This window comes from Natator depressus, chromosome 7, assembly GCF_965152275.1.
Source record: "Natator depressus isolate rNatDep1 chromosome 7, rNatDep2.hap1, whole genome shotgun sequence".
Taxonomy (NCBI): domain Eukaryota; kingdom Metazoa; phylum Chordata; order Testudines; family Cheloniidae; genus Natator; species Natator depressus.
The window spans coordinates 122,518,469-122,542,240 of NC_134240.1; the positions used below are offsets into that span (position 1 = coordinate 122,518,469).

The 23,772-nt window shown below is 66.2% G+C and overlaps 1 protein-coding gene across 1 annotated transcript in view; it reads right to left on the reverse strand.

Annotated features, from left to right (window-relative positions):
- Positions 1-23,772, reverse strand: part of SLIT1 (slit guidance ligand 1) — a 148,500-nt gene that overhangs the window by 17,887 nt on the left and 106,841 nt on the right. The window contains exons 5-22 of the mRNA XM_074959506.1: positions 22,376-22,447; positions 21,381-21,452; positions 19,434-19,505; positions 17,797-17,960; positions 17,117-17,264; positions 14,223-14,294; positions 11,951-12,022; positions 11,350-11,421; positions 11,043-11,186; positions 10,355-10,518; positions 9,705-9,728; positions 8,837-8,981; positions 8,534-8,608; positions 7,861-8,004; positions 7,004-7,147; positions 5,547-5,713; positions 4,661-4,793; positions 2,527-2,595 (exon numbers count right to left, since the gene is read on the reverse strand). Coding sequence (XP_074815607.1) covers positions 2,527-2,595; positions 4,661-4,793; positions 5,547-5,713; positions 7,004-7,147; positions 7,861-8,004; positions 8,534-8,608; positions 8,837-8,981; positions 9,705-9,728; positions 10,355-10,518; positions 11,043-11,186; positions 11,350-11,421; positions 11,951-12,022; positions 14,223-14,294; positions 17,117-17,264; positions 17,797-17,960; positions 19,434-19,505; positions 21,381-21,452; positions 22,376-22,447 — 1,953 coding nt within the window. The remainder of the gene's footprint in view (positions 1-2,526; positions 2,596-4,660; positions 4,794-5,546; positions 5,714-7,003; positions 7,148-7,860; positions 8,005-8,533; positions 8,609-8,836; positions 8,982-9,704; positions 9,729-10,354; positions 10,519-11,042; positions 11,187-11,349; positions 11,422-11,950; positions 12,023-14,222; positions 14,295-17,116; positions 17,265-17,796; positions 17,961-19,433; positions 19,506-21,380; positions 21,453-22,375; positions 22,448-23,772) is intronic.

Sequence of the window (23,772 nt, forward strand, 5' to 3'; positions counted from 1 at the left end):
GCTTGGAAACGTCACCTCCCCCTGCCGGCACCAGGAGGCAAAGGAAAGGCACCCGGATGTACTCGCTGGTTGCCCTTGCGGGTGCTAAGCCAGCATCGTGACTGTTTGTGGCCTGGTGTGACTTTTGCAGGGGGCGGTGATGCAGGTTCCACTCGCCCCGTGTGGGTGGCGGGCACAAGCCCTAGGGAGGAGAGAGGGGCTGCTCCGCTGGGTACGTAGCTACTGCGGTTCGGTTCCCTGCTTTGTCGCAGACTTACCCCGAGAACAAATGGAGACAAACTGGCCGTCAACAAGTTTGGGCTCGACATGAGGTGAAGGTTTCTAAGCCCTGGAGGGGTGAGGGTCTGGAACAGCCTCCCAAGGGGAGCCGGGGGGGCAAAACACCGAACCAACTTCAAGCCTGAGCGTGATACGTGTGTGGAGGGGATGGTGTGATGGGACTGCCCACAATGGCCAATCGGCGACTGTTAGTAGCAAATACCCCCAACGGCCGGTGATGGGACGCTGGACGGGGAGGGCTCTGAGTTACTACAGCAAATTCTTTCCCAGTGTCTGGCTGATGGGTCTCGCCCACCTGCTCAGGGTCTGGTCGCCATATTGGGGTGGGGAAGGACAGACTGGCAGAGACCCTGGGGGGTGGGGGGGGGAAGTTGCCTTCAGGTTTAAACTAGTGTCAATGGTGGATTCTCTGTAACTTGACGTCTTTAAACCATGATTTGAGGACGTCAGTGACTCAGCCGGAGGTCTGGGTCTAGCACAGGAGCGGGTGGGCGAGGCTCTGGGGCCTGCGATGTGCGGGGCAGAAGGACCAAAAGACTCTATGGCTGAGAAGCTCACCCCAGGGCCTGGGGGGTGTTGGGGTCTGCGATGGAGAAAGGGGGTCACTCCTAGTTTCTCCAAAGAGAAGGGAGTTGTTTTTTCTCAGACAAGGGACTGGGAGCACCCACCTATCAGGAAGGTTCCCTGACACGTCCCACTATAAGCCCTAATTTTCAACTGTTTATAACTTTCCCAAATGTCAACCAGGGGGGCTGAAACTTTCCTCCCCAGGGGCTGCCTCAGGCTGAATTTTCAGGGAAAGTTTCAGCCAAACCAGTGCAGCCCTTTCTGAGAACGAGGCTGGAGAAACAGACATGGTCGGCCAAGGAGTAGATTGGGGTAAGGAGACTGGTGAGCCTGGCCCTAGAGCACGGGGGCTGTTGGGGGGTAGGAGACTGGGTCTGGCAGGGCTAAAAACTGGGTGAAAAGAACAATAGGGAAGTTGCAGAGCCGAGCGCTCGGCCGATAGGAAGCGCCAGAACAGAGCCTGGGCTACCTTTGTTCACCTCCATGGAGAGATGAATTTTCTCTCCAGGACTAGCACGGCCCCAATCCTGCAGCACCGGAGTGCTCCGCGGCTGGTACCCCATTCATCCTCTGCCCGCCCTCTGCCCACAATCCCCTCTGGGGCCCAAGTCAGCCCGGTCCCATTCCTGGTCACAGCGCAGGGGACGGAGACAGAGATGCCCAAGCCCTGGGCTAGTGCCTGGCCCCCGGTGCCCCCTCGGTCTGTGATTCCACCATCGCTCCGTGCGCGGGACGGATGGTCTCCGCTCGATAGGGGCGCTCGCTGTTCTCCCTCAGCACCCGCCTCTGCCAGCGCACCGGCTGGGCCTGCTCCGGGGCTGGCTCAGGGCTGGGCAGCGACGGAGGCTGCTGCCTCTGGGCCCTGCCTCGTCCGTTGGCGCCGCGGGCTGGGCAGCGAGCGAGGCGGGGACTGCAGGAGGAGGGAGGACGATCCCGTGGTTAAGGCAGTTGAATGCTGCCCTGGAGAACTGGAGTCTGTCCCTGCCTCTGCCACAGACCTCCTGTGAGATGCTGGGCAAGTCACTTAAAGGGGCCACTAAGGGTGTGTGCCCGGTTTTCTGGGTGCTAATGGGAGGCGCTGGGGGCTGCTCTGCAGAAGTCCTGGGCTATGCCCTGAACAGCGAAGGGCAGCATCAGGCTCAGTGCTCTGACCAGCCAGGTCCTCGGCAGCTCGGAGCCCCGGTGGGTGGGAACTTCGGACATGGCTGTCTCTGCGTTTCTAACAGGCTCACAGCCCTTCCCCAGGGTGCCGGGGGAACAGGACGTGGGACTGGGACGGGGGCAGGGAAAAGACAGGACAGGGGACAGGGCAGAAGGGGTGAATTTGGGGGTGAATGGGCAGAAGATGCTGGGCCTGCTAGAGCACACGCCCTGCCATCGCCTGGCCGGGCCCCCGCGGTCCCTGCCCTCACCGGCCCCCTTCGGGAAAAGCAGCTGAGAAACCTTCCGCGCCGCAGCGAGAAGCGGCAGGTTGGAGCCAGGAGCCCCCGAGGGCTGATCCCAGCTTTGTCACGGCTTCCAGGCTGCGCGGCCTTGAGCTAGCGCCCAGACGCCGGCCGGCTCGCTGCCCCCACCCCCGCGCACTGCCCGGCCTTCGCGGCTCGAGTCTCAGCCAGCCCAGCCCGCGGGATCCCTGCCGCCGGGGCCCACGCAGCAGCAGAGCCGGGCCAGGATACTTACACCAGCTGCAGGGATCTGAAGGAGGAGAGCTCTCCAGGGACCCGCGCGAACTGATTGCCGTCCAGGTAACTGCGGGCGAGAACAAAGGCCCGTCACCGATCGGGGCTGGGCTCAGGAGGCCGGTGCACGGGTAGTGAGGGGGCAGGCTCACGTGTGGGGTGCAGCACCAACCGCACCCAGTTCGGCCCTGGGGTCTGTCCGTGCAGAGACCCCCCGACCCCATGCCGAGCGGAGCACTGTCAGAGCCACACAGGGGATCAGGGTCCCGCTCTGACCATGGGGGGCACACGTGTGTGAGCGTGCAGGAGTGTGTACGTGTGTGTGGCATCTGTCTGAGACTCCAGGTGGGCTGGAAGTGTTTGTGGTTCCCGGCCAGTGGGAGCTGCAGAGCTGGGGCTTCGGGCAGGGCAGCGTGTAGGAGCCAGAGGGGGGACATGTCGCTGCTTCCAGGCGCTGCCTGAGGTGAGCCTGCACCCCTAACCCCCTCCCGGGCCCTAACCCCCTGCCCCAGCCCTGATCCCCCTCTTGCCCTCGGAACCCCTCAGCCCCAGCCCGGAGCCCCCTTCTGCACCCCAAATCCCTCATCGCTGGCCCCACACCAGAGCCTGCACCCCCAGCTGGAGCCCTTACCTCCCCCCCCTGAACCCCAACCTCCTGCTCCAGCCCAGAACCCGTACCCCCTCCCACACCACAACCCCCGGCCTCAGCCTGGACCCCCCTCCCATACTCCAAACCCCTCGGCTCCACCCCCAGCCCGGAGCCCCCTCCTGCACCCCAAACCCCTCATCCCTGGCCCCAGCCAGAGCCCTCACCCCCTCCCGCATCCCAACCGCCTGCCCCAACCCAGAGGCCCCTCCCACACCCCGAACCCCTCATTTCTGGCCCCACCCCAGAGTCCGCACCCCCAGCCGGGGCCCTCCCCCCCCCGGCCCCGCACCCCAGCCCAGTGAAAATGAGCGAGTGAGTGAAAATGAGGGTGGGGAGAGTGAGCATCAGAGGGAGGAGGGGGTGGGGCCTCGCAGAAGGGGCGGGGCCTCGCAGAAGGGGTGGGGCCTCGCAGAAGGGGCGGGGCCTCACAGAAGGGGCGGGGCAGGGTGTTCTGTTTCGGGCGCGTAGGAAGTTGGAGCCGGTTCAGCAGCCCCCGCCGGGAGCAAGGCCCATCGCTATGGCACAGCGCGAAGCGGGCGGGGTCACAGCCCCAGTGCAGCGGGTGCTGCGCGAACACCCGGCGAGAGACGGCCCCGCCCCAGAGTCCCAGCCGGCGCATGGGGCGCCCCATTGCTAACGAGGATTTGTTCTGCTCCTGTTTATTTATGGGGCATGGGGGGGTCACAGGAGCAGGAACAGCTAATGGGAGGGTGAATAATTAATGCCCCCCCGACTTTAATGTGCAGCCTCCATTAGCTGCGTTTCCTGCCCCCCCCGCCCCCCGTCTCCCGCCGGGCGGGTCACACACCTGGTCGGGGCCCGAATGACGTGGCGCTACCCTGACCCCTCCTTGGAGCAGCGCAAACAGCTTCGTCTGGCCCAGGCATTCCCGCAGCACCCACGTGCGGCCGTGCCCGGCCGTGCCCAGCCGTGCCCCGCCGTGCCACGGGACACCAGGGAGCGTTCACGGGACTGGGCTCTCGCAGGCTGTGGTGGAGGGGGAATCCCCTCTGGCTCGGGGGTAGCCCCCCCCCACCCACGACATTGCCGTTGTCAGCCCGCTGGCTGGGCCAGTGCTGGCCTGGGCACCTCTCCTGGGGCGGGAATTCACACCTCCAGCTCCCCATCGACGCCCGCTCCATGGCCAGGCTCCGCTTTTGGGCTGCCGGGGTAAATGCCACTGAAGCCAGTGGGGTCCCTCTGGATTTACACCAGCGTGCGACGCACGCGGCTCTGGGCCCGTTGCCGGGCGGATTAGCTGGCCTGAGCGTGCAGGGTGTCACCGTGACCTCCGGGGGGGAACGGCTGCAGCAGGGGTGCCCGGCTGTTCTGTGACTGTCACCCCCTCCCTCCTCCCAGCCCCTGCTGGGAAATCTGTCCCGCTCTCCCTGTGCCCAGCAGGCCTGGCCCCGCAGGCTCCCTGCCCCGTGAGCCGGGGCCCGGGGTGGGCGGTGAGAGGAATCGGGCCGAGCCCTGGGACACTCACAGCTCAGTGACGTTCTTTGGGATCCCCTTGGGCAGGGACTTGAGGTGTTTGTTGCTGCAGCGAACGACCGTGTCCAGGCAGGTGCACTCCTGAGGGCACTGTGGCCGTGGGACGCAGCCCGTCTCCTCCTGGCCTGCAAAGTGGGGGAGGGGGGGCACAGCAAGTAACGGGCCCATCCAGATCCAGGCTCTCGCCCCGTCCTGGGGGCAGAGATTCCTACACTCCAAGGCCTGCCCCCCAAGTGCCCCAAAAGCAGATCCCATGCTGGAAAATCCGCCCGCCCTCGGGTCACTTGTTCCAACAGCTACTTCCCCTCCCTGGCACAGATCCACGCCTGGTTTCCAGCCTGCAGGAGTCTCGCTCCAGCTTCCAGCCCCTGGGCTGCGTTAGACCTTCCTCAGCTGGTCGGCAGCCCACCGCCCAGGACCCGCTCCCCATGGCGATACCTGTGGGCCGTAATCAAGTCACCCCTTCACCGTCTCTCTGGGAAACTGAGCAGACGGGGGTCCAGGGGTCCGGCACTACAGGGCAAGTTTTCCTCAGTCTCTTGTGCCCTTAATCGAAACCAAACCAAGGCTAAAAATCAAAATAATTCTGTCCCTGACGCCCTTGGGGCGGGTGTAACTCCCCAGCCTGAGTTAAGCCGGTCCAGCCACCCGCCTGCTGGCCCGCGTGCCTGGGCCCTGGGTAGTGTCCCAGCGCCAGCCTCCGCTCTGAGTCTGAGACCGGCCGGGCGCGGCGTGGTGCTGGGGGCTAGGACTGAGAGGCTGGTGTGGGGTGGCAGCGGGGCCCGACGTGGCCAGCCGGGAAGCACCCGCCGGGGGACCTGCTGCGGGGTGACCCATCGTTGGCCGCCCCGCTCAGCCCCATGGCGCCTGTGAGTTACCTTCCTCACACCTGAAGTCGGGGAAGGCCACATCCTGGAGCGGGATCTGCCGCAGGAAGTCGGGGTTCTGGCAGCGCGGGTTCCCCGTCACGATCTTCCTCTTCCGCAGCCAGTCACCCAGCCAGGCCAGCCGGCAGTTACAGTCGAAGGGATTGGCCAGCAGGTTCCTGCGCAGCAGAGGGGAGCGCGGGGCTAACGTGGTACCCGGAGTCCCCCTGGCTCCCAGCTCCCGAGCCAGCGGGGCCTGGGCCAAGCCTCAGGCGTGCGCATCTCTGACGTTATGAGTGTAATATAATATCTCATTGAAAGGTGACAGGGCCAGAAAGAGTTAATGAACTCCCAGACTGACCTGACCCCGGGGCCGGGCGAACTTTAAAGACTGGTTAGGAAGAGATGGAAATGGAGAGAGCTGTGAAATGCAGCCGGCATGGTGAGAGAGAGAAGGGGAGCTGTGTGCTCAGGGCTTGTGATGTCAGCAAACGAGGCTTGGCTATGGCTATGGCTTTGATTCAAAGATCGAAAAAGGAGGATTAACATTTAGGAAGACACTTGAGTGACATAGTATTGTTGTCTATGTGCCTCTTTGAAGGTTGTGGTAACCTGTGCCTGAACTGTTAATGGATAAATGACCCTGTGCTAACTGCCAGGGTGTTTGGGAGAAGGAAAGTGAAGCCGATTGTCTTCTCGGGCCAAGAGGCTGCAGGAAATGTTTAAAAACCTTGGGACACGATCCTTCTTCATCTCAGATCTGCTTTGGGTTTCAAGAAGGGGAAACCCTGAGCCATGAGGATTGAGATCCCCAGTCGCTGACTGGAGTCACTCTGAATACGAACATTGGACTGTAACCTGTGGACTATTTCTAAAAGGACTTTTGGCCACTACAAACTCACCATCTCTGCCATGTACCTGGACCTCAAGAACTGAACTCAAGTCTGCCTGTATATTGATCTTTCAGCCAACTCTCTCTCTTTTCTTTTTAAATAAACGTTAGTTTAGTTAACAAGAATTGGCTCTAGCGTGTATTTTGGGTACGATCTAAGTTATCATTGGACCTGGGAGTGTGGCGGATCCTTTGGGGTTGGAGAATCTTTTCTTTTATAGGATGAGATAACATGTTCAGTAACCATCCTCGTATCTGACAGGTGTGTCTGGAGGGGGGCCTGAGGCTGGACGTCTGAGTACCCGGGGAGGTGATGCAGAGGCTGGTTTGGGCTGGTTTGGGAAATCTCAGGGTTGGAATATCCACCAGCGTGTGGGGTTTGTCTGCCCCGGTCTGTTTGCAGTTCACCCCGATTGAGTGACCTCAGCGGGCTCCCCCATCGTTCCAGCATCACCCACCCCAGAGCCCAGAGGCAGCGGGGCGGGGCCGTCAGGCAGGCAGGGAGAGGGAGGGAAGGGTCCCCAGGCCGGGCTGAGCCGGCTGGGAGCGGCAGGGACGGCGGGAGGCCCCGACTCACAGCGTGGAGAGCGACTGCAGCGTGTCGAAGGCGCCGGGCGCGATGGTGCTGATCTGGTTGTCGTAGAGCGAGAGCAGGCGGACGCTGCGCAGCCCCGTGAAGCTGTCGTTGTGGATGCAGCTGATGCGGTTGTTTCGCAGCATCCTGGCAGGGAGGGAGGGAGGGTTAACGGCCCCCCGAGCAGCGCCCCGGCCTGGCTCCCTGTCGCCACGCCAGCCGCACCCGCCCGCTGCCCGCCTCGCCACCCAGGAACCCTCACTGCAGTGAGACTCAGCCCTGCCCGGGGCCGGGGCACCACCTCGCGCACAGGGCGCTGGGCGCACGGACCCCCCAGCAGCAGCCCCGGCGACTCAGGCCAGCTGGGGCCGGGGAGGCAGCTAAGGGCCTGGCCCAGACCAGCAGCAAACAGACGCCCCACGTCAGCGCAGGGGGGCAGTGCCAGAGGGTGCCACTCCCCGGCTGTTCCCCATCCCTCCCGCCCCTGGCCCCGGCAGGGAGGAAGCAGGCACGGGGCACCCTCCTGCCCCGACAGAGCCAGGGTGAGTGGGGGGTCTCCCTCTCGTCCCCAGGGCCGGGGTGAGTGCGGGCGGCAGGCAGCAGTCAGACAGAAGCAGCAATGATCAGGCTCTGTGCCAGGGCAGGGGGTGCAGTGGGAGGTTGCCCCGAGTGGGGAGAGCCGTCTGGGTCGCGCCTGCCGGGGCAGCTGCAGGGGCCCGATCTAAGGAGCAGGCAGCGTGAGGGCGGGGTGCGGCACCGGGAGGGAGGACGCAGGCACGGGGGCGGCACGAGGCACCCAGTGAAACCCGCCCGCAGCCCCCCCAGCCCCCCCAGCCAGATCTGGCCCCGGCTCCACTCACAGGGTGCGCAGCCCCGCCAGGCCCCGGAACATGCCGCCGCGCACCGACTCCAGCTGATTGGCCGTCAGGTGCAGCTCGCTGACGGACGCCGCCCCCTCGAAGGCCCCGTCCTCGATCTCCGTCACCTTGTTGTTGCTCAGGTTGCTGGAGAGAGAGGGGAGCGGCAGGCTGGACCTACGTAGGGGATGGGGGGGTGCAGCCCCCCCAGAGAGCCACCCCTGTGCACTGCAGGCCATCACCTGCTGGGTCCCACCCCTCTATCCCCTGGGGGCGTCCGGTCCTATGCCGTGGGAACACGGGCAGGCTGGGGGCGTCTGTCCAGCAGGGGCCAGCTTCAGCTGCTGCAGAGAAGGTGCACGGCACCCCCTAGCGGGCACTAGTAGAATAACTGGTCTGGGGCGGGGGTGGTTCCTCCTGGCCCTGTCCATGAGAGGCTGGCTTGTGCCCTGGAATGGGAGGTTTACAGTAACTCTGGCTGTTCTTACTAGCCACAGAAATGCCCACTCCTGCTCAGCTCGTGGCCTCAGTGACATCTTGCGTCAGTGAGTTCCACAGGTAAACGATGCAGCGTCGGCCTCCCCCTTCCGCTGGCCGTGCCCCGCTCCCTGGCCCTGCCTGCGGTGTCTCCCATGCCCTCACCGTGGCTGCGAGGACTCGCTGGGGTCGCACTCACATTTTTTTCAGGTGTGGGAGGTTTTTGAAGAGCCCCGTGGCCTCCAGGACCGAGATCTCGTTGCTGTTCAGGCGGCTGGGGGTGGGGGAGGCGGGGAAGAGAAGAACAAAGACGCTGACGATGAGGCCCAGGTAGGGCTCGGCCCCCCCGGAGGAATAAAGGAAGCCCCCAGCCCCCCCACAGGTGTGACGCATGCAGCCCCCTGGACCGGGCGGGGGCTCCAGCAAGGCGAGTGCGTGTGTGACAGACAGACAGACCCGGGGCAGGACGCCCAGCGCGCGGGGAGCCGCCGGGGGCCCTTACAGCTCTGCCGTGGCCTGCGGGATGCGCTCCGGGAGCTTGGAGAGTTTCAGGCTGGAGCACTCCACCACGCTGGCCTCACAGCGGCACTTCGGGGGGCAGCTCACGTCGCTGCTGCACTCGCGGTTCAGCTGCTGATCCTCCGTGCCTGCCACGAGAGACACGCCGGGGAGGCCAGGACGCCAGCCACCGCCCTGGGGGGGGCAGGGGGGCGGGCACTGGGCTGGGGGGGGGGCTGGCCTGCCACAGTCCTGCCCCAGTGCAGTGAGGCCAGCAGGGGGCAGCGCAGCCTGCCGCGCATGGAGCTGCACCTCCTACTCCCCCGGGGTTTAGGAGCAGATGCCATTTCCCTGCAGCGATCAAGCCCCTAGGCCGGGGGGCTCAGGGCCACCCCTGCCCCACATGGGGGTTGAGATCGCAGTCCCCAGCTGCTCTCTGCTAGAAGCCCAGCCAGTGCCCGGCAGCCAGGCGTGGGGAGGGGCCATTGGTTTTCTTCTCTCATTCAGCCTCCATCCCAGCCCCTGCGCCAGCACCGTGCCAGTGTGTGGGGCTGTGTGGGGCGTGGGCCAGGCTGGGTTAGGGCCTTTGACTGCTTAGCAAAAGGCCATTCGCCCACCTCTGGAGCCGGACCCCAGGGTGCCAGCAGCCGGTGGCAATATCTGTGCTGGTCTGGAGAGCCGGGCCATGCGAGTCCTGCGGGGCTCCGTACCCAGCGACTCAGAGCCCAGGTACCCGGGAACCCAGTGACTGAACCTTGCAGGACGTCACACGGCAAACCACAGCCCCTCCGAGAGAGGCCCATGGACAGTCCCTGGGCAGACACGTCCCCTCAGCCCCGGCTCCCGCCCGCAGGCCTCTGCTCGGTCCTTACCTGGGATAAAGTACTGCTCCTTGGCTGCGGAGAGAAAGGCACAAACACGTCAGCGGGGCAGCCAGGCGCCGGGGCCCGCGTGGGGAGGGGGAGAGCTGGGCACAGCCAGTGGTGCCTGGCGAGATCTCCTCCTTCCCGCCCTCGGTTCGCTCAGTGAGACAGGCTCTGGTGGGCTGGCACTCAGGGCTCAAGCCCCGGCTCTGCCACTGACCGACTGGCTGAGCTTGGGCAAGTCCCTCCATCTCCATACCTCAGTTTCCCCTCCTCCCTTGCAGGGCAGGGCGTGACGCGGTGTCTGCGGCGCCCAGCACCCCATGGCTCCCTTAAGGCCGCGATAGCGGCGGGGAGGACGGACGCTCTGGTTCCCCAGGGAAGGGCCCGGGGCTGGCGGAGCAGGAGCCTGGGCTCCAGCTTCCCCGCCCCCTTTGGCTGCATGGAGACTCCATGCCCCAGCTCGCCCCTCTGCCTGCTCAGCACCCGGGGGCACCGGCCCCTCGCTCCCTTCACCGACGGGGCCAAGATCCTGGAGGGACCCCGCTGCCTTCCCCGGGTCTAGCAGCAGCTCCCCGAGTAAGTGCCTGCGTGCCCCAGCCCCGGGTCCCGCAGCGGCAGGGGGCAGGGAGGGCCCCGGGCAGAGGGGAGGGACGCACCTGAGCAGCGAAACTTCTTGCCCTTGATCTGGCCGATGCGCTTGTTGGCCAGGCGGCGCGGGCTGGCGCAGCGGGCACCGCTGGTCTCAATGGGGTTGGCACGCAGGAAATCCGCCAACCACCGCAGCTGGCAGTCGCAGACGAAGGGGTTCTGAGCCAGGTGCCTGGCGGGGGGACGCAGAGGGGAGGAGGGTGAAGCGGGCCCCAGCTCTGAGTGTTACTGGCCAGGCCCTGAGCGGGGGGTGCCGGCCCCACATGGGCAGGGCCCTGGCTCGCAGCTGGGCCCAGGCGGGGAGCGCCAACCCCAACAGGGCTCTAGGGACCCTGTGGGTAAATCACAGCAACCCCCGGCCTGGCCCCTCTGCACTGCCCTGGGGCCTGCACACCAGCTCATGACCCCCAGCCCCAGCTAGCCCTCCATGCTGCCCCACCGAGCCCTGCTGGGGGGCCTGCAGCACGTGGTGCTAGGACCCCCCAGGTTCCGCTGACTTACCCGGTTCCAGGGTTATATCCCCGTCTCAGCCCCGGGGGAGCCCAGGATCCGAGGGCGTGAAGGCCCCTTTGCCCACCCCCCAGGCTGCACCTCCTGGACCAGAGCCTGCCCCACGTGGGCCTCGCAGGGCGGGGCAGGAATCCCCCCGAGCCCGGGAGTTGGTGGCTGGCGGGGCGGGCGCTGCCTGGCACTCACAGCGTCTGGATGGCCCGCAGGGGGGCGAAGGTGCCCTTGGCCAGGCCCTGCAGCTTGTTGTCGTACAGCGAGAGCAGCGAGAGGCTCTGCAGGTCCCCGAAGGTGTCAGCACGGAGGCAGCTGATCTTGTTGGCGTTGATGAGCCTGGGGGGGCAGGGAGACGTCAAACAGAGACGCAGGCCGGCCCTGCCCTGGGCCCTGCCGGGGCCAGCCCGGGGGGGCACCGCAGACACCGGGGCTGGCACTCCGGGCTCCCGAGAGCAGAGCCGGGCAGACCCAGCCCCTGCCCGAGCCGCCGCGTCCTTACAGCAGCTGCAGCGCGTGGAGTCCCCCGAAGACGCCCCTGGGCAGGTCTGTGATCTTGTTCCCATACAGCACACTGGAAAAGACAGAGCCCGTCGCTCGCACGCAGACCCGTGGGCATTGGCCTGAGCCCCCGGCCCAGCGAACAGGGATCCCCACAGGACTCCAGCCAGGAGCCCCGCAGCCCCCAGCTTTGCCGACCCCCAGCACGGGCCACCCCACGTTGCTGGGGCCCCAAGCCTTGGTCCTGGCCAGGGATCCTACCTCCGCCTCCAATCCAGACCCACCTCCCAGTGCGACGGGCTAGCCTCAGCCGAGGGGCCACGGTTCGGGAGTGAGGGGCGTTGGGGGCGCAGCGGGGGCCCAGGACTGGGGGCCGCGGGTCGGGAGTGAGGGGCGTTGGGGGCGCGGCGGGGGCCCAGGGCTGGGGGCCGCGGGTCGGGAGTGAGGGGCGTTGGGGGCGCGGCGGGGGCCCAGGGCAGCGTGGCTCCGTAGCGGCTCCCAGGGACCCTGTGACGATCAGTGAGGCTGGAGGTCGTGATTCCCGGGGCTCTGGACGTGGCGAAGCCCTTGGCCGGGAGTGGCCCGGGGAGCCCGGGACTCACAGGGAGTTCAGCGAGCGCAGCCCCTGGAAGGCGTCACGTGCGATCTCCGAGATCTGGTTGTTGCTCAGGTCTCTGCAAGGCAAAGGGGGAAATGCCCAGCGTTGTCTTCCCTCCCCAGCCCGCGTCCGCCACACCAGCCCCACCCAGCTGCAGCCCTGGGGGGCCCAGGGAGCGTCTCCCCCAGGGCTGGCCAGAATCCCACTGCTCCCCACAGCACCCCATGGAGGGGCCAGGTCTTTGCCCAGTCGCCCTCCGCCGGGCGGGGAGGGACAAGGCTGTGGGGTGGCTGGCCGCCCTGGGGCAGAGGGGCAGGAGACGGGTCTCTCCCCCACGGGCGCTGCAGGGATGACAGGGGTTACGGGGCCGTGGCAGGTGCCCTGAGGGGAGGGTGATGGGCTGGCGGAAGGGCTCGCAGGAGTGGGGCTGGGGGTGGGTCAGGAGGCAGAAGCTTCAGCTGTTGCTCTTGTGAGCTGGCCGCTTGCGAGTCCCGGTCCTTAGGGCTGGCAGGCCAGCGATGGGGGCAAAGGGGGAATTGCCCAGGGGCCTGGGCGATGTAAAAGGGCCCGGAGAGGTCCCTGGAAGCGGCACGGCCATGCAACAGCCTAGTTACCACCGTGCAGGTGCTCAGGGAATCCACCCAGGGACCTGCCGCGGCTGGGGGTACCCCTCCCCCAGACCCCACCTAGCCCAGCCCGGCCTGGACGCAGCTGGGGTACCCGAACTCTGGTGTGGTGGGGGCGCCCCTCCCCAGGCCCGAACCCAGCCCCAGCCCTGCTGCGGGGAGAGAGAGCTGGGGGGGGGGGTCTTCTCTCCTGCCGTAGCCCTAGGGCAGCCTGCACCCCAAACCCCTCATCCCTGGCTCCACCCCAGAGCCCGCACCCCCAGCTGGAGCCCCCATCCCCTGCACCCAACCCTCTGCCCTGGCCCTGAGCCACCTCCCGGACCCCAAACCCCTCGGCCTCACCCCCACCACATGGATTTTGTTATGTGCACGAATACGGAGGTGATGTGTCACACAGGGTCGTGTCCCACCTCACCTCCATACTGGGGCACGTAACAAAATTCATTCCACACACAGGTGGGAAACATTCGAGGGAACTCGGCAGTGGGGCCGTTTTAAATTGCCCGGCCGGGCCACAGGGCTCCTAGGCGTGCGGGGTGGTACCGGCGGCCAGTGGTGCAAGTAGAAATAATTTCTTGCCAGTACTGCACTCATGGGAGGGACACAAGGGGGGGCACGCGACCCTCCATGTGACCCTGCCCAGCCCCAGGCCCCCACGCTCTCCCCGTCCCCTCTGACACTCCCGTTACCTGTCTACAATTTAACAGAGGCAGGTGTAAAATGATGCTTTGGGCCCCTGGGGCCACCTGTACCTCCAGGTGTCATTGAGGGTCCAGCAGCCCCCCACATTGAATGAAAGAAGGCTAGGGAGGACAGTCACCCCACTTGCCGGTAACACACTATCAGTGCCTCCCTTATGTCCAAACTAAGTTTCTGCCAGCCTGCCTTTACCAGCCCCTGTGCCTTTGACTTGGCCCTGACCAAGGTAAAACAGCCGTGCACATGCTAAGGAAGCCTTCCTTTAGGTTTGTTAGCATAGGGATTGTGCTGTTAAGAATGAATGGCCCCAGAGGCACAGCCCTGCCCCCCAGCCATGTCCTCTGGCGGGGCTCCGTGGGCGGGTGTTGGAGCTGCTGCCATGGGGCCGTCCGGTGGCCCCACGTCTTCCCAGTACCCCTTACCGGCTAGAAACCTCCTGCAGGTTCGGGGGCCCGGGGGGACCGCTGTCCTGGCACTCCTGCCGGCGTGGGCAGCCGGGTGGGCACATGGAAGCCCTGGCTGTGCCAGAAGAGCCGCCCAGCAGCGCAGCCAGCCAGGGCCGGCTCCAGGCACCAGCCAGCACGGCTGCAGCCCCGCCCGATGTCAGGTGGCCCCTTCTAGGGGCCCATGGACTGTTCTGCCCTGGGGCCCGGAATTGCTGTTGGCGGCTGGGAGGGCTGGTTTCGCCGCACAGGCGCCCTAAGCCCCATTGGGACCTGCTGCGTGAGCCTGGGGCAGAGGGGCCCAGTGCCGGGGGCCCCGCCCTGCCTCCGCTGGGTGCGGAGCTGAGAGACCACAGGGCACCCAGGACAGGACCAGTGCCCCTTGGGCTCCTCACGGGCTGAGACTCCAGAGGCGGCAGCAGGGACGCGGGGCACGCGCTGGGGAAAATGGGGCAGAGGGCATGGGGGCAGTTCCGGGCACGCCCAGGGTCAGGCTTGGGGCACGTACATCCGCCGCAGCTTCTTGTAGGGCGAGAAGGCCCCAGGGGGGACAGATCTGATCCCGTTCAGCTCCAGGCGTCTGTGGAGAGACAGAAAATGAACCAAACCCGCCCGTCCTGCTGGCTGTCTACTGCAGCCTGGCCTCTCCCTGCAGGGGGCGCTGTGGGGAGCCCAGGGGGGTGCTGGCTGTGGGGGGAGCTGCCCCAGCCCCACCTCTCCCTGCAGGGGTGCTCTCCGCGGCGCGGATTTGCCCTGGGCTGGCTCAGCTGGAGTTCCCGATGGAGATTCGCTCTAGTTACAGTTTGGGCGAAGTCCTGGGGGAACCGGTGAGCAGGGTCACTGCCCCCCGGGGGGGGGGTCGTTGGGAAACCGGGTGTGATGTTATTGACATAATCTGTATAGATCACAACCAAAGTCCTGTAGTGGCACCAAATCTTGTATAAAGGGGGTCAAATGAGGTGTCTAAGACGAGATTATGGTTTGCTGGTTAGGACTATGTGATCTGTATGTGGGTATCATTTTGAAGTTGAAGTTTTGAATATTGGCTCTATACTGTCTCTATTTCAAACTTATGCTCTGCTTCTGGGTGACACCCCAGACAAGGTGGTGTCAGCTCTGCCTAGCCTGCTTGGTGGCCCATTAAGGACCATCAGCTACACAACTGACCCATTGAGAGAAGGCAGACATGCCTTGGGACTCAGCAAGGTGGGCAGGGACCCGCCTATGGACAGAACTCTGAGGTTTTCCCAGGCCGTGTGAGGGACAGCTTGTCCTTGGGACAAAGAAAGCAGAGACCACATGGCAAGAGACTATAAAAACCTGCTGCAGCTCCTTCATCTTGTCTTCAATCCTGCTTCTGACCTCTGGAGGGACTTTGCTGCACTGAAGCTTTGAACCAAGGACTGAAAGACCCACCCCAGCTGGGGATGTTCTCCAGAGACTTGATTTGAACCTGCAGCTCATTCCATCACTGCTGCACGCCTGAACCAAGAACTTTGCCATTGCTGTCTGTCATTGATTCCATTTCACCACTTCTAGCTCTCATCTCTATCCTTTTCCTTTTCTGAATAAACCTTTAGATTTTAGATGCTGAAGGATTGGCAACAGCGTGATTGGTGGGTAAGATCTGATTTGTACATTGACCTGGGGTGACGGTGCTGCCTGTGGGAGCCAGTTGAGGTCACTCAATCGGGGTGAACTGCAAACAGACCGGGGCAGACAAACCCCACATGCTGGTGGATATTCCAATACTTAGAGTTATCAAACCAGCCCAAACCAGCCTCTGTATCACCTCCCGGGGTACTCAGACGTCCAGCCTCAGGCCCCCCTCCAGACACACCTGTCAGATACGAGGATGGTTACTGAACATGTTATCTCATCCTATAAAAGAAAAGATTCTCCAACCCCAAAGGATCCGCCACACTCCCAGGTCCAATGATAACTTAGATCGTACCCAAAATACACGCTAGAGCCAATTCTTGTTAACTAAACTAACGTTTATTTAAAAAGAAAAGAGAGAGAGTTGGCTGAAAGATCAATATACAGGCAGACTTGAGTTCAGTTCTTGAGGTCCAGGTACATGGCAGAGATGGTGAGTTTGTAGTGGCCAAAAGTCCTTTTAGAAATAGTCCACAGGTTACAGTCCAATGTTCGTATTCAGAGTGACTCCAGTCAGCGACTGGGGATCTCAATCCTCATGGCTCAGGGTTTCCCCTTCTTGAAACCCAAAGCAGATCTGAGATGAAGAAGGATCGTGTCCCAAGATTTTTAAACATTTCCTGCAGCCTCTTGGCCCGAGAAGACAATCGGCTTCACTTTCCTTCTCCCAAACACCCTGGCAATTAGCACAGGGTCATTTATCCATTAACAGTTCAGACACAGGTTATCACAACCTTCAAAGAGGCACATAGACAACAGTACTATGTCACTCAAGTATATATTAATATTCGCTTTTTGGTCTTTGAATCAAAGCCATAGCCATAGCCAAGCCTCGTTTGCTGACATCACAAGCCCTGAGCACACAGCTCCCCTTCTCTCTCTCACCCTGCCGGCTGCATTTCACAGCTCTCTCCATTTCCATCTCTTCCTAACCAGTCTTTAAAGTTCGCCCGGCCCAGGGTCAGGTCAGTCTGGGAGTTCATTAACTCTTTCTGGCCCTGTCACCTTTCAATGAGATATTATATTACACTCATAACATCACACCTGGGTCTGGGGCATGGTCCTTTGGGAACGAGAGAACCTCTTTTATTTTACTGGGGTATTGGTTTTCATAACCATTTGTCCCCATAACGAGTGGCGCTGGGGATACTGGGAAACTGGAGTGTCCAGGGGGAATTGCTTGTGTGACTTGTGGTTAGCCAGTGGGGTGAGACCAAAGTCCTCTCTGTCTGGCTGGTTTGGTTTGCCTCGGTGTGCACAGAAACCCCAGCCTTGGGCTGTGACTGCCCTGCTCTGAGCAGTTTGTCCTGAATTGGCACTCTCAGTGGGGTCCCGCCAGAACCAGCCTCGTTACACCGGGGCAACGGGTCTGTCCAAGGGCCGGCTCCAGCCTGGCTAGCGGCACCACCCTCCTGCTGCCGAGGGCTGCCCTGACGAGCGACTCCTTTCCCAGGCGGCAGGTGGGGGCCACACGCGGGATGTGACACGCCTGGCATGGCCCTGGCCGCCATCGGGAGCCGGCCTGTTGTGCGCCGACGCCAGGTCGGTGTCTGCCGGGGGCTCCCTGGGCGAGCAGGATGCCCGGTGCCTGGCGGACACAGGTGGGTCTGCTCCCTCGGCCCCACCCAGGCCTGCAGCGCCGTCCCCGGCCCTGTCCCCTGGGGGCGGGGCTGGGCCCAGCTGCCGCGCCCTGTGTCGCCGTGGGGCTGCTGGGGGTCCGGCGGGGGGCACTGGCGCACTCACATCTCTGTCATGCCCTCGGGCAGGTTGGCGGGGATGGCCGTCAGCCCCTTGCCTCGGCAGTCCACCACGCTGTTGCTGCAGGTGCACATGGCGGGGCAGGAGCCGGACGAGAGGCTGCAGACCTGGGCGTGGGAGGCGTCCGTTTGTCCTGCCGGGGAAGCAGAGCAGCGGCCGAGTGAGACGGGGACACGGCCTGGGCAGGGGCAGGGAGCTCGAGGGCGCAGCTGGTGCTGGGCCAGGCGGAGACGCGGCATCACCCTCACCTCACCCCCCAGGGCACCAGGCCCCCGGCAGCCCAGAGCAGCTCCCTCCCCCCAGGCAGAGCCCCCCGCAGGCCAGACACCCCCCAGGCAGGGCCCCCCCAGCCCAGACCCCCTGCCCAGGCAGAGCCCCCCGCAGGCCAGACGCCCCCCCAGGCAGGGCCCCCCCCCTGCAGCCCAGACCCCCGCCCAGGCAGGCCCCTCCCAGGCCAGACCCCTGCCCAGACAGGCCCCCCCCAGCCCAGACCCCCACCCAGGCAGGCCCCCCCCAGCCCAGACCCCCGCCCAGGCAGGCCCCCCCCAGCCCAGACCCCCCGCCCAGGCAGGCCCCCCCCAGCCCAGACCCCCGCCCAGGCAGGCCCCCCCCAGCCCAGACCCCCCGCCCAGGCAGGCCCCCCCAGGCCACAGCAGCCCCCTGACCTGAGCAGCTGAACTCGTGTTTCGGGAGCTCGGGCAGGCTGGCGCCGCGGAGGGGGGGGGGCCCGGCGCACTGCGTGAAGAGCCCGATGGCGGGGCGCTGGCGCAGCCACCCTGCGAGCCAGCCCAGGTGGCAGTCGCAGAACAGCTGGTTGGAGTGGAGGCGGCTGGGGAAGGGCAGAGGGTCAGTGTCGGGGTCTCCCCGCGGGGACGTCCCCAGCCGCCCGTCCCTGGGCTGCCGGCTCCTGCGGAGCCCCCAGCCAGGCCTCCCGAGCGCCCACAGCCCAGACCCCAGGTCCAGCCCTCCAGAGCCCACAGCCCAGCCCCCCAGGGCCCACAGCCCCAGCCCCCCAGAGCACACGGCACCAGCCCCCCAGGGCCCACAGCCCCAGCCCCCCAGAGCACACGGCACCAGCCCCCCAGGGCCCACAGCCCCAGCCCCCCAGGTCCAGCCCCCCAGAGCACACGGCACCAGCCCCCCAGGGCCCACAGCCCCAGCCCCCCAGGTCCAGCCCTCCAGAGCCCACGGCCCAGCCCCCAGGGCCCACAGCCCCAGCCCCCCAGAGCACACGGCACCAGCCCCCCAGGGCCCACAGCCCCAGCCCCCCAGAGCCAGCCCCCCAGAGCACACGGCACCAGCCCCCCAGGGCCCACAGCCCCAGCCCCCCAGAGCACACGGCACCAGCCCCCCAGGGCCCACAGCCCAGACCCCAGGTCCAGCCCTCCAGAGCCCACGGCCCAGCCCCCAGGGCCCACAGCCCCAGCCCCCCAGAGCACACGGCACCAGCCCCCCAGGGCCCACAGCCCCAGCCCCCCAGAGCCAGCCCCCCAGAGCACACGGCACCAGCCCCCCAGGGCCCACAGCCCCAGCCCCCCAGGTCCAGCCCCCCAGAGCACACGGCACCAGCCCCCCAGGGCCCACAGCCCAGACCCCAGGTCCAGCCCTCCAGAGCCCACAGCCCAGCCCCCAGGGCCCACAGCCCCAGCCCCCCAGAGCACACGGCACCAGCCCCCCAGGGCCCACAGCCCCAGCCCCCCAGGTCCAGCCCCCCAGAGCACACGGCACCAGCCCCCCAGGGCCCACAGCCCAGACCCCAGGTCCAGCCCTCCAGAGCCCACAGCCCAGCCCCCCAGGGCCCACAGCCCCAGCCCCCCAGAGCCAGCCCCCCAGAGCACACGGCACCAGCCCCCCAGGGCCCACGGCCCCAGCCCCCCAGAGCCAGCCCCCCAGAGCCCACGGCCCAGCCCCCCAGGGCCCACGGCCCCAGCTCCAGGGGCGCGTGGGGACCCCGGGAGGGGCAATGGCTGAGCTGCGGCAGGCAGCACCAGAGCGTGGGAACAAGGGGGGGCCAAAAGCTTCTGCAACGCGCTGGGTTGGAGGCAGCAGCGCGTCCCCCTGGCCAGCTTCCCCTCCCCAGTGTCCAGCCCAGCCCTGGGGCCCTGCCCTCCACCCATCCCGGGACCACCTGCCCCACGGGTGCTGGGATTAGGGGTGCGGGAGTGCGGGGGGGCTGCAGTGCCCCCTGGCTTGACTGGGTTCCACCATATCCAGGGGTTACAGCCTGGTTCAGTGGCCCTCAGCCCCCCACTGTGCACCCTGCTCCAGCCCCCCGCCCGCCCCCCAGCCCCCCCGTACTCACAAGGTCCGGAGTCTGGGCATGTGGTTGAAGCTGGACACGGGGATGGCGCTGATGTTGTTGTTGTTCAGTGTCCTGCAGGAGGCGACGGAGACGGGTCAGGGCCCCCCCCGCCGGGACAGACCAGCCAGAGCCCCCCCCACGTGTCCCCCCGCCGGGACAGACCAGCCAGAGCCCCCCCCACGTGTCCCCCCGCCGGGACAGACCAGCCAGAGCCCCCCCCACGTGTCCCCCCGCCGGGACAGACCAGCCAGAGCCCCCCCCCACGTGTCCCCCCGCCGGGACAGACCAGCCAGAGCCCCCCCCACGTGTCCCCCCGCCGGGACAGACCAGCCAGAGCCCCCCCCACGTGTCCCCCCGCCGGGACAGACCAGCCACAGCCCCCCCCACGTGTCCCCCCGCCGGGACAGACCAGCCAGAGCCCCCCCCACGTGTCCCCCCGCCGGGACAGACCAGCCACAGCCCCCCCCACGTGTCCCCCCGCCGGGACAGACCAGCCACAGCCCCCCCCACGTGTCCCCCCGCCGGGACAGACCAGCCACAGCCCCCCCCACGTGTCCCCCCGCCGGGACAGACCAGCCACAGCCCCCCCCACGTGTCCCCCCGCCGGGACAGACCAGCCAGAGCCCCCCCCCACGTGTTCCCCCGCCGGGACAGACCAGCCAGAGCCCCCCCCACGTGTCCCCCCGCCGGGACAGACCAGCCAGAGCCCCCCCCCACGTATCCCCCCGCCGGGACAGACCAGCCAGAGCCCCCCCCACGTGTCCCCCCGCCGGGACAGACCAGCCAGAGCCCCCCCCACGTGTCCCCCCCACTGGGACAGACCAGCCAGAGCCCCCCCCCCGCCGGGACAGACCAGCCAGAGCCCCCCCCACGTGTCCCCCCGCCGGGACAGACCAGCCAGAGCCCCCCCCACGTGTCCCCCCCGCCGGGACAGACCAGCCAGAGCCCGCCCCACGTGTCCCCCCCGCCGGGACAGACCAGCCAGAGCCCACCCCCCCCACGTGTCCCCCCACTGGGACAGACCAGCCAGAGCCCGCCCCCCCCACGTGTCCCCCCGCCGGGACAGACCAGCCAGAGCCCCCCCCACGTGTCCCCCCGCCGGGACAGACCAGCCAGAGCCCCCCCCACGTGTCCCCCCCACCGGGACAGACCAGCCAGAGCCCACTCCCCCCCCACGTGTCCCCCCCACCGGGACAGACCAGCCAGAGCCCGCCCCCCCCCACGTGTCCCCCCGCCGGGACAGACCAGCCAGAGCCCGCCCCCCACGTGTCCCCCCACAGGACAGACCAGCCAGAGCCCGCCCCCCCCACGTGTTCCCCCGCCGGGACAGACCAGCCAGAGCCCCCCCCACGTGTCCCCCCCACCGGGACAGACCAGCCAGAGCCCACTCCCCCCCACGTGTCCCCCCGCCGGGACAGACCAGCCAGAGCCCACTCCCCCCCCACGTGTCCCCCCCACCGGGACAGACCAGCCAGAGCCCGCCCCCCCCCACGTGTCCCCCCGCCGGGACAGACCAGCCAGAGCCCGCCCCCCCACGTGTCCCCCCACAGGACAGACCAGCCAGAGCCCGCCCCCCTGGCTCTGAGAGGCTCTCGGGTGAGTGCAGGGGGCTGGGGAGGGGGCAGGCGCTGGGGCAGGGCCCACACGGGCTGTGAGAGGGCAGAGGTGCCCAGGGCCAGGGAGTTCCTGACCCCCCCCAGCTCCGTGCCCCCTGCTGCCCGCACCTGGGGCTGATCCCCCCCCCCCAGCTCTGTGCTGCTGGCGACTGGGGCTTGGGCTGAGCCCCGGTTTGCTCAGCGAGGCTTGGCCAGGCTGGCCACCCCCAGACAGCCTGTTCCCGGAGCTGGCACCTGGAGGCCGGGCAGGTGGGAGCCCCCCTGCCCCCCAGGACAGCCGAACTCACGGCTCCGAATCCCGTGCCCCATGCCCCGTGTCCGCCCCACTTACAGAACCTCCAGGCCCCGCAGCGCGCGGAAGGCCCCGTCCTCGATACAGCTGATCTGGTTCTTGTCCAGCTGCCTGCACAACAAAAGGGGACCCAGCTTTGCCGAACAGACTCCAGGCCCCAGGACAGTCTGCAGGCCGGGCCGGCGCCCTGAGCTGGGCAGAGGAATGTCAGGGCCCAGAACAGCCACAGCAGGGGCTGCGGGTCGGGAGTGAGGGGCACCGGCCGAGCTGGGGGAGCCCAGAGCCGGGATAGCAGGGGCTGCGGGTCGGGAGTGAGGGGCACCGGCCGAGCTGGGGGAGCCCAGAGCCGGGATAGCAGGGGCTGCGGGTCGGGAGTGAGGGGCACCGGCCGAGCTGGGGGGAGCTCAGAACAGCCACAGCAGGGGCTGCGGGTTGGGAGTGAGGGGCACTGGCAGAGCTGTGTGGGAGGCTTACGCAATATCTGCCCCCATGGGGCCCCCTCCTGGCCTGAACTAAGCAGATATTGCCCCAGGTGTGCCCCAGGGCAGGCTGGGGACCCTGGGCACCACCATGCATCCTGGCTGTGAGCCCGGGGCTTTGCCCAGGGGCCGCCCCCGTGCCATGGAGACGTGGCTCTCCCGGGCTGAGCCCCCCTCGTTGCCACGCTTGGTGGATCATCCTGCCCCTTGCTGCCCGGCACCGTGTGCCATCGGTCACGGCAGGCAGAGCGGGGCAGGCTGCTGGGGCGTCCTGCTGCCCCGTGCGCTCCCAATGCAGAGGGTGGGAAGGGCCGGGCGGTGCAGCGCTCGGCCGTCTGCATCCCTGGGGAGCAGCAGAGCACGGGACGCCCCAGGGACTCACGGCTGTCTGCATCCAGAGACCCGCCCTTCCCCAGCTGGACTCCCCACGCTCCAGCACCCCCAGCGTGCGTGATCCTGGAGCAAAGCACCGGGGAGCCCCTGGCCCAGTTCCGTGGCCCATCCCAGAGGGGAAGAGGAGCCGGGCCAGAGGAGGGCTGGACCACGGCCACTCACAGGTTCTTCAGGTCGGTGGCTCCGCGGAAGGCTTTCCTCGGCACGGCCTGGAGGAGGTTCTCGCTCAGGTCCCTGGGGAAACAAAACGTGGGCGGCGAAATCAGCGAAGCCCTGAAAGCGACGTCCCCTCCCTGAGAGTGGGGCCGGTGCCGGGGGGAACCGGGACGCGTTGGGTCAGCTCAGTGCCCGCGGCTGCTATCGCCAGGCCATGGGGCAGGGACAGCGCCTTCCTAGCGGGCAGCATTCAGCATTATCGATCAGTGTGATAGCTGGGGCCTGCGACCCCGGGGCCGGCCTAGCACACCCCAGAGTATCACCTCCTGCTTTAGGGGGCTCGGGGAATTTGGGGCTTCCCGTGTGACCCCGGACTGACACAGGGGCTCCCCCAGGACTCTCCGGGCCAGGTTACGCTGCAGTGAGGTAGGTTAATTCTGCCATTACGCTGCCCGAAGGCCTGGGGCGGGCGCTGGCAGGCGGATGGCAGAATTCGTCCCTCCACCTGGCTCCTGTCTCTTGTGCTACGTCTACACTGCAGTGCTCCAGGGTGGGATCCACCTACGCCGATGGGGGGTCGCTGCAGGTAACACTGTGTGACGAAGTGGGACTGTTCTTAATGTTTCCTCTGAATAGTGTGGGGGTGCCTCAGTTTCCCCTAGGCAGTTCTTAAGTATCTAGGGGGTGGGGTAAGGGTGTATGATCGTCGCAGAGCCCTAGAGGGCAGGTGTGTGCAGGGGACTGGACACAGAGAATGGCCGACACCCTGTTTCCTGGCAACGGATGGCCTGGGCCCTTCCCCCTGCAAGGTGAGAGCTAAAGGGTTGGAGAACAAAGGAATCAGGTGACCTCCTGGCCCGGGAAAGGGACAAAGCCCAGAGGAGGAGGGGCTGGAGGGAGTTTCAGTTTGGGGCTGGCTGGGGACATGGAGTGAAGGGCAGACGTGGTTGTCTGGCTCACTGCCCCCCCAAAATGGACCCAGCTGAGGGGTCCTGTTCTCTGCACCTACAAGCTCTGTGTTAGACCATGTCCCTGTCATCTAATAAACCTTCTGTTTTACTGGCTGGCTGAGAGTCCCCTGGGCTCTGGCTCAATCCCATATGCACCAAAGCCCATTCAGGGCTCAGTGCAGACACCAGCGAATGGCCCCAGGGCAGGAGCTGCTCTGTCCTGGCTGGCAGGGGCACCAGGAACACGTGGGCAGAGCCATGGGCAGCCTTCGGCAGGAGGCTGGCCAAGAGCCATCCTGTGCAATGGGATCCAGATTCCAGAGCACACGGACACCACCCGGTCATGCTAATCGGAACTGAATTCTCCCAGGCTTGACTCTGAACCACAGATCTGGTGGGGGCCAGGCAGCACTGACCGGATGAGAGCCAGTGAGAGGCAGAGACACCCAGGGG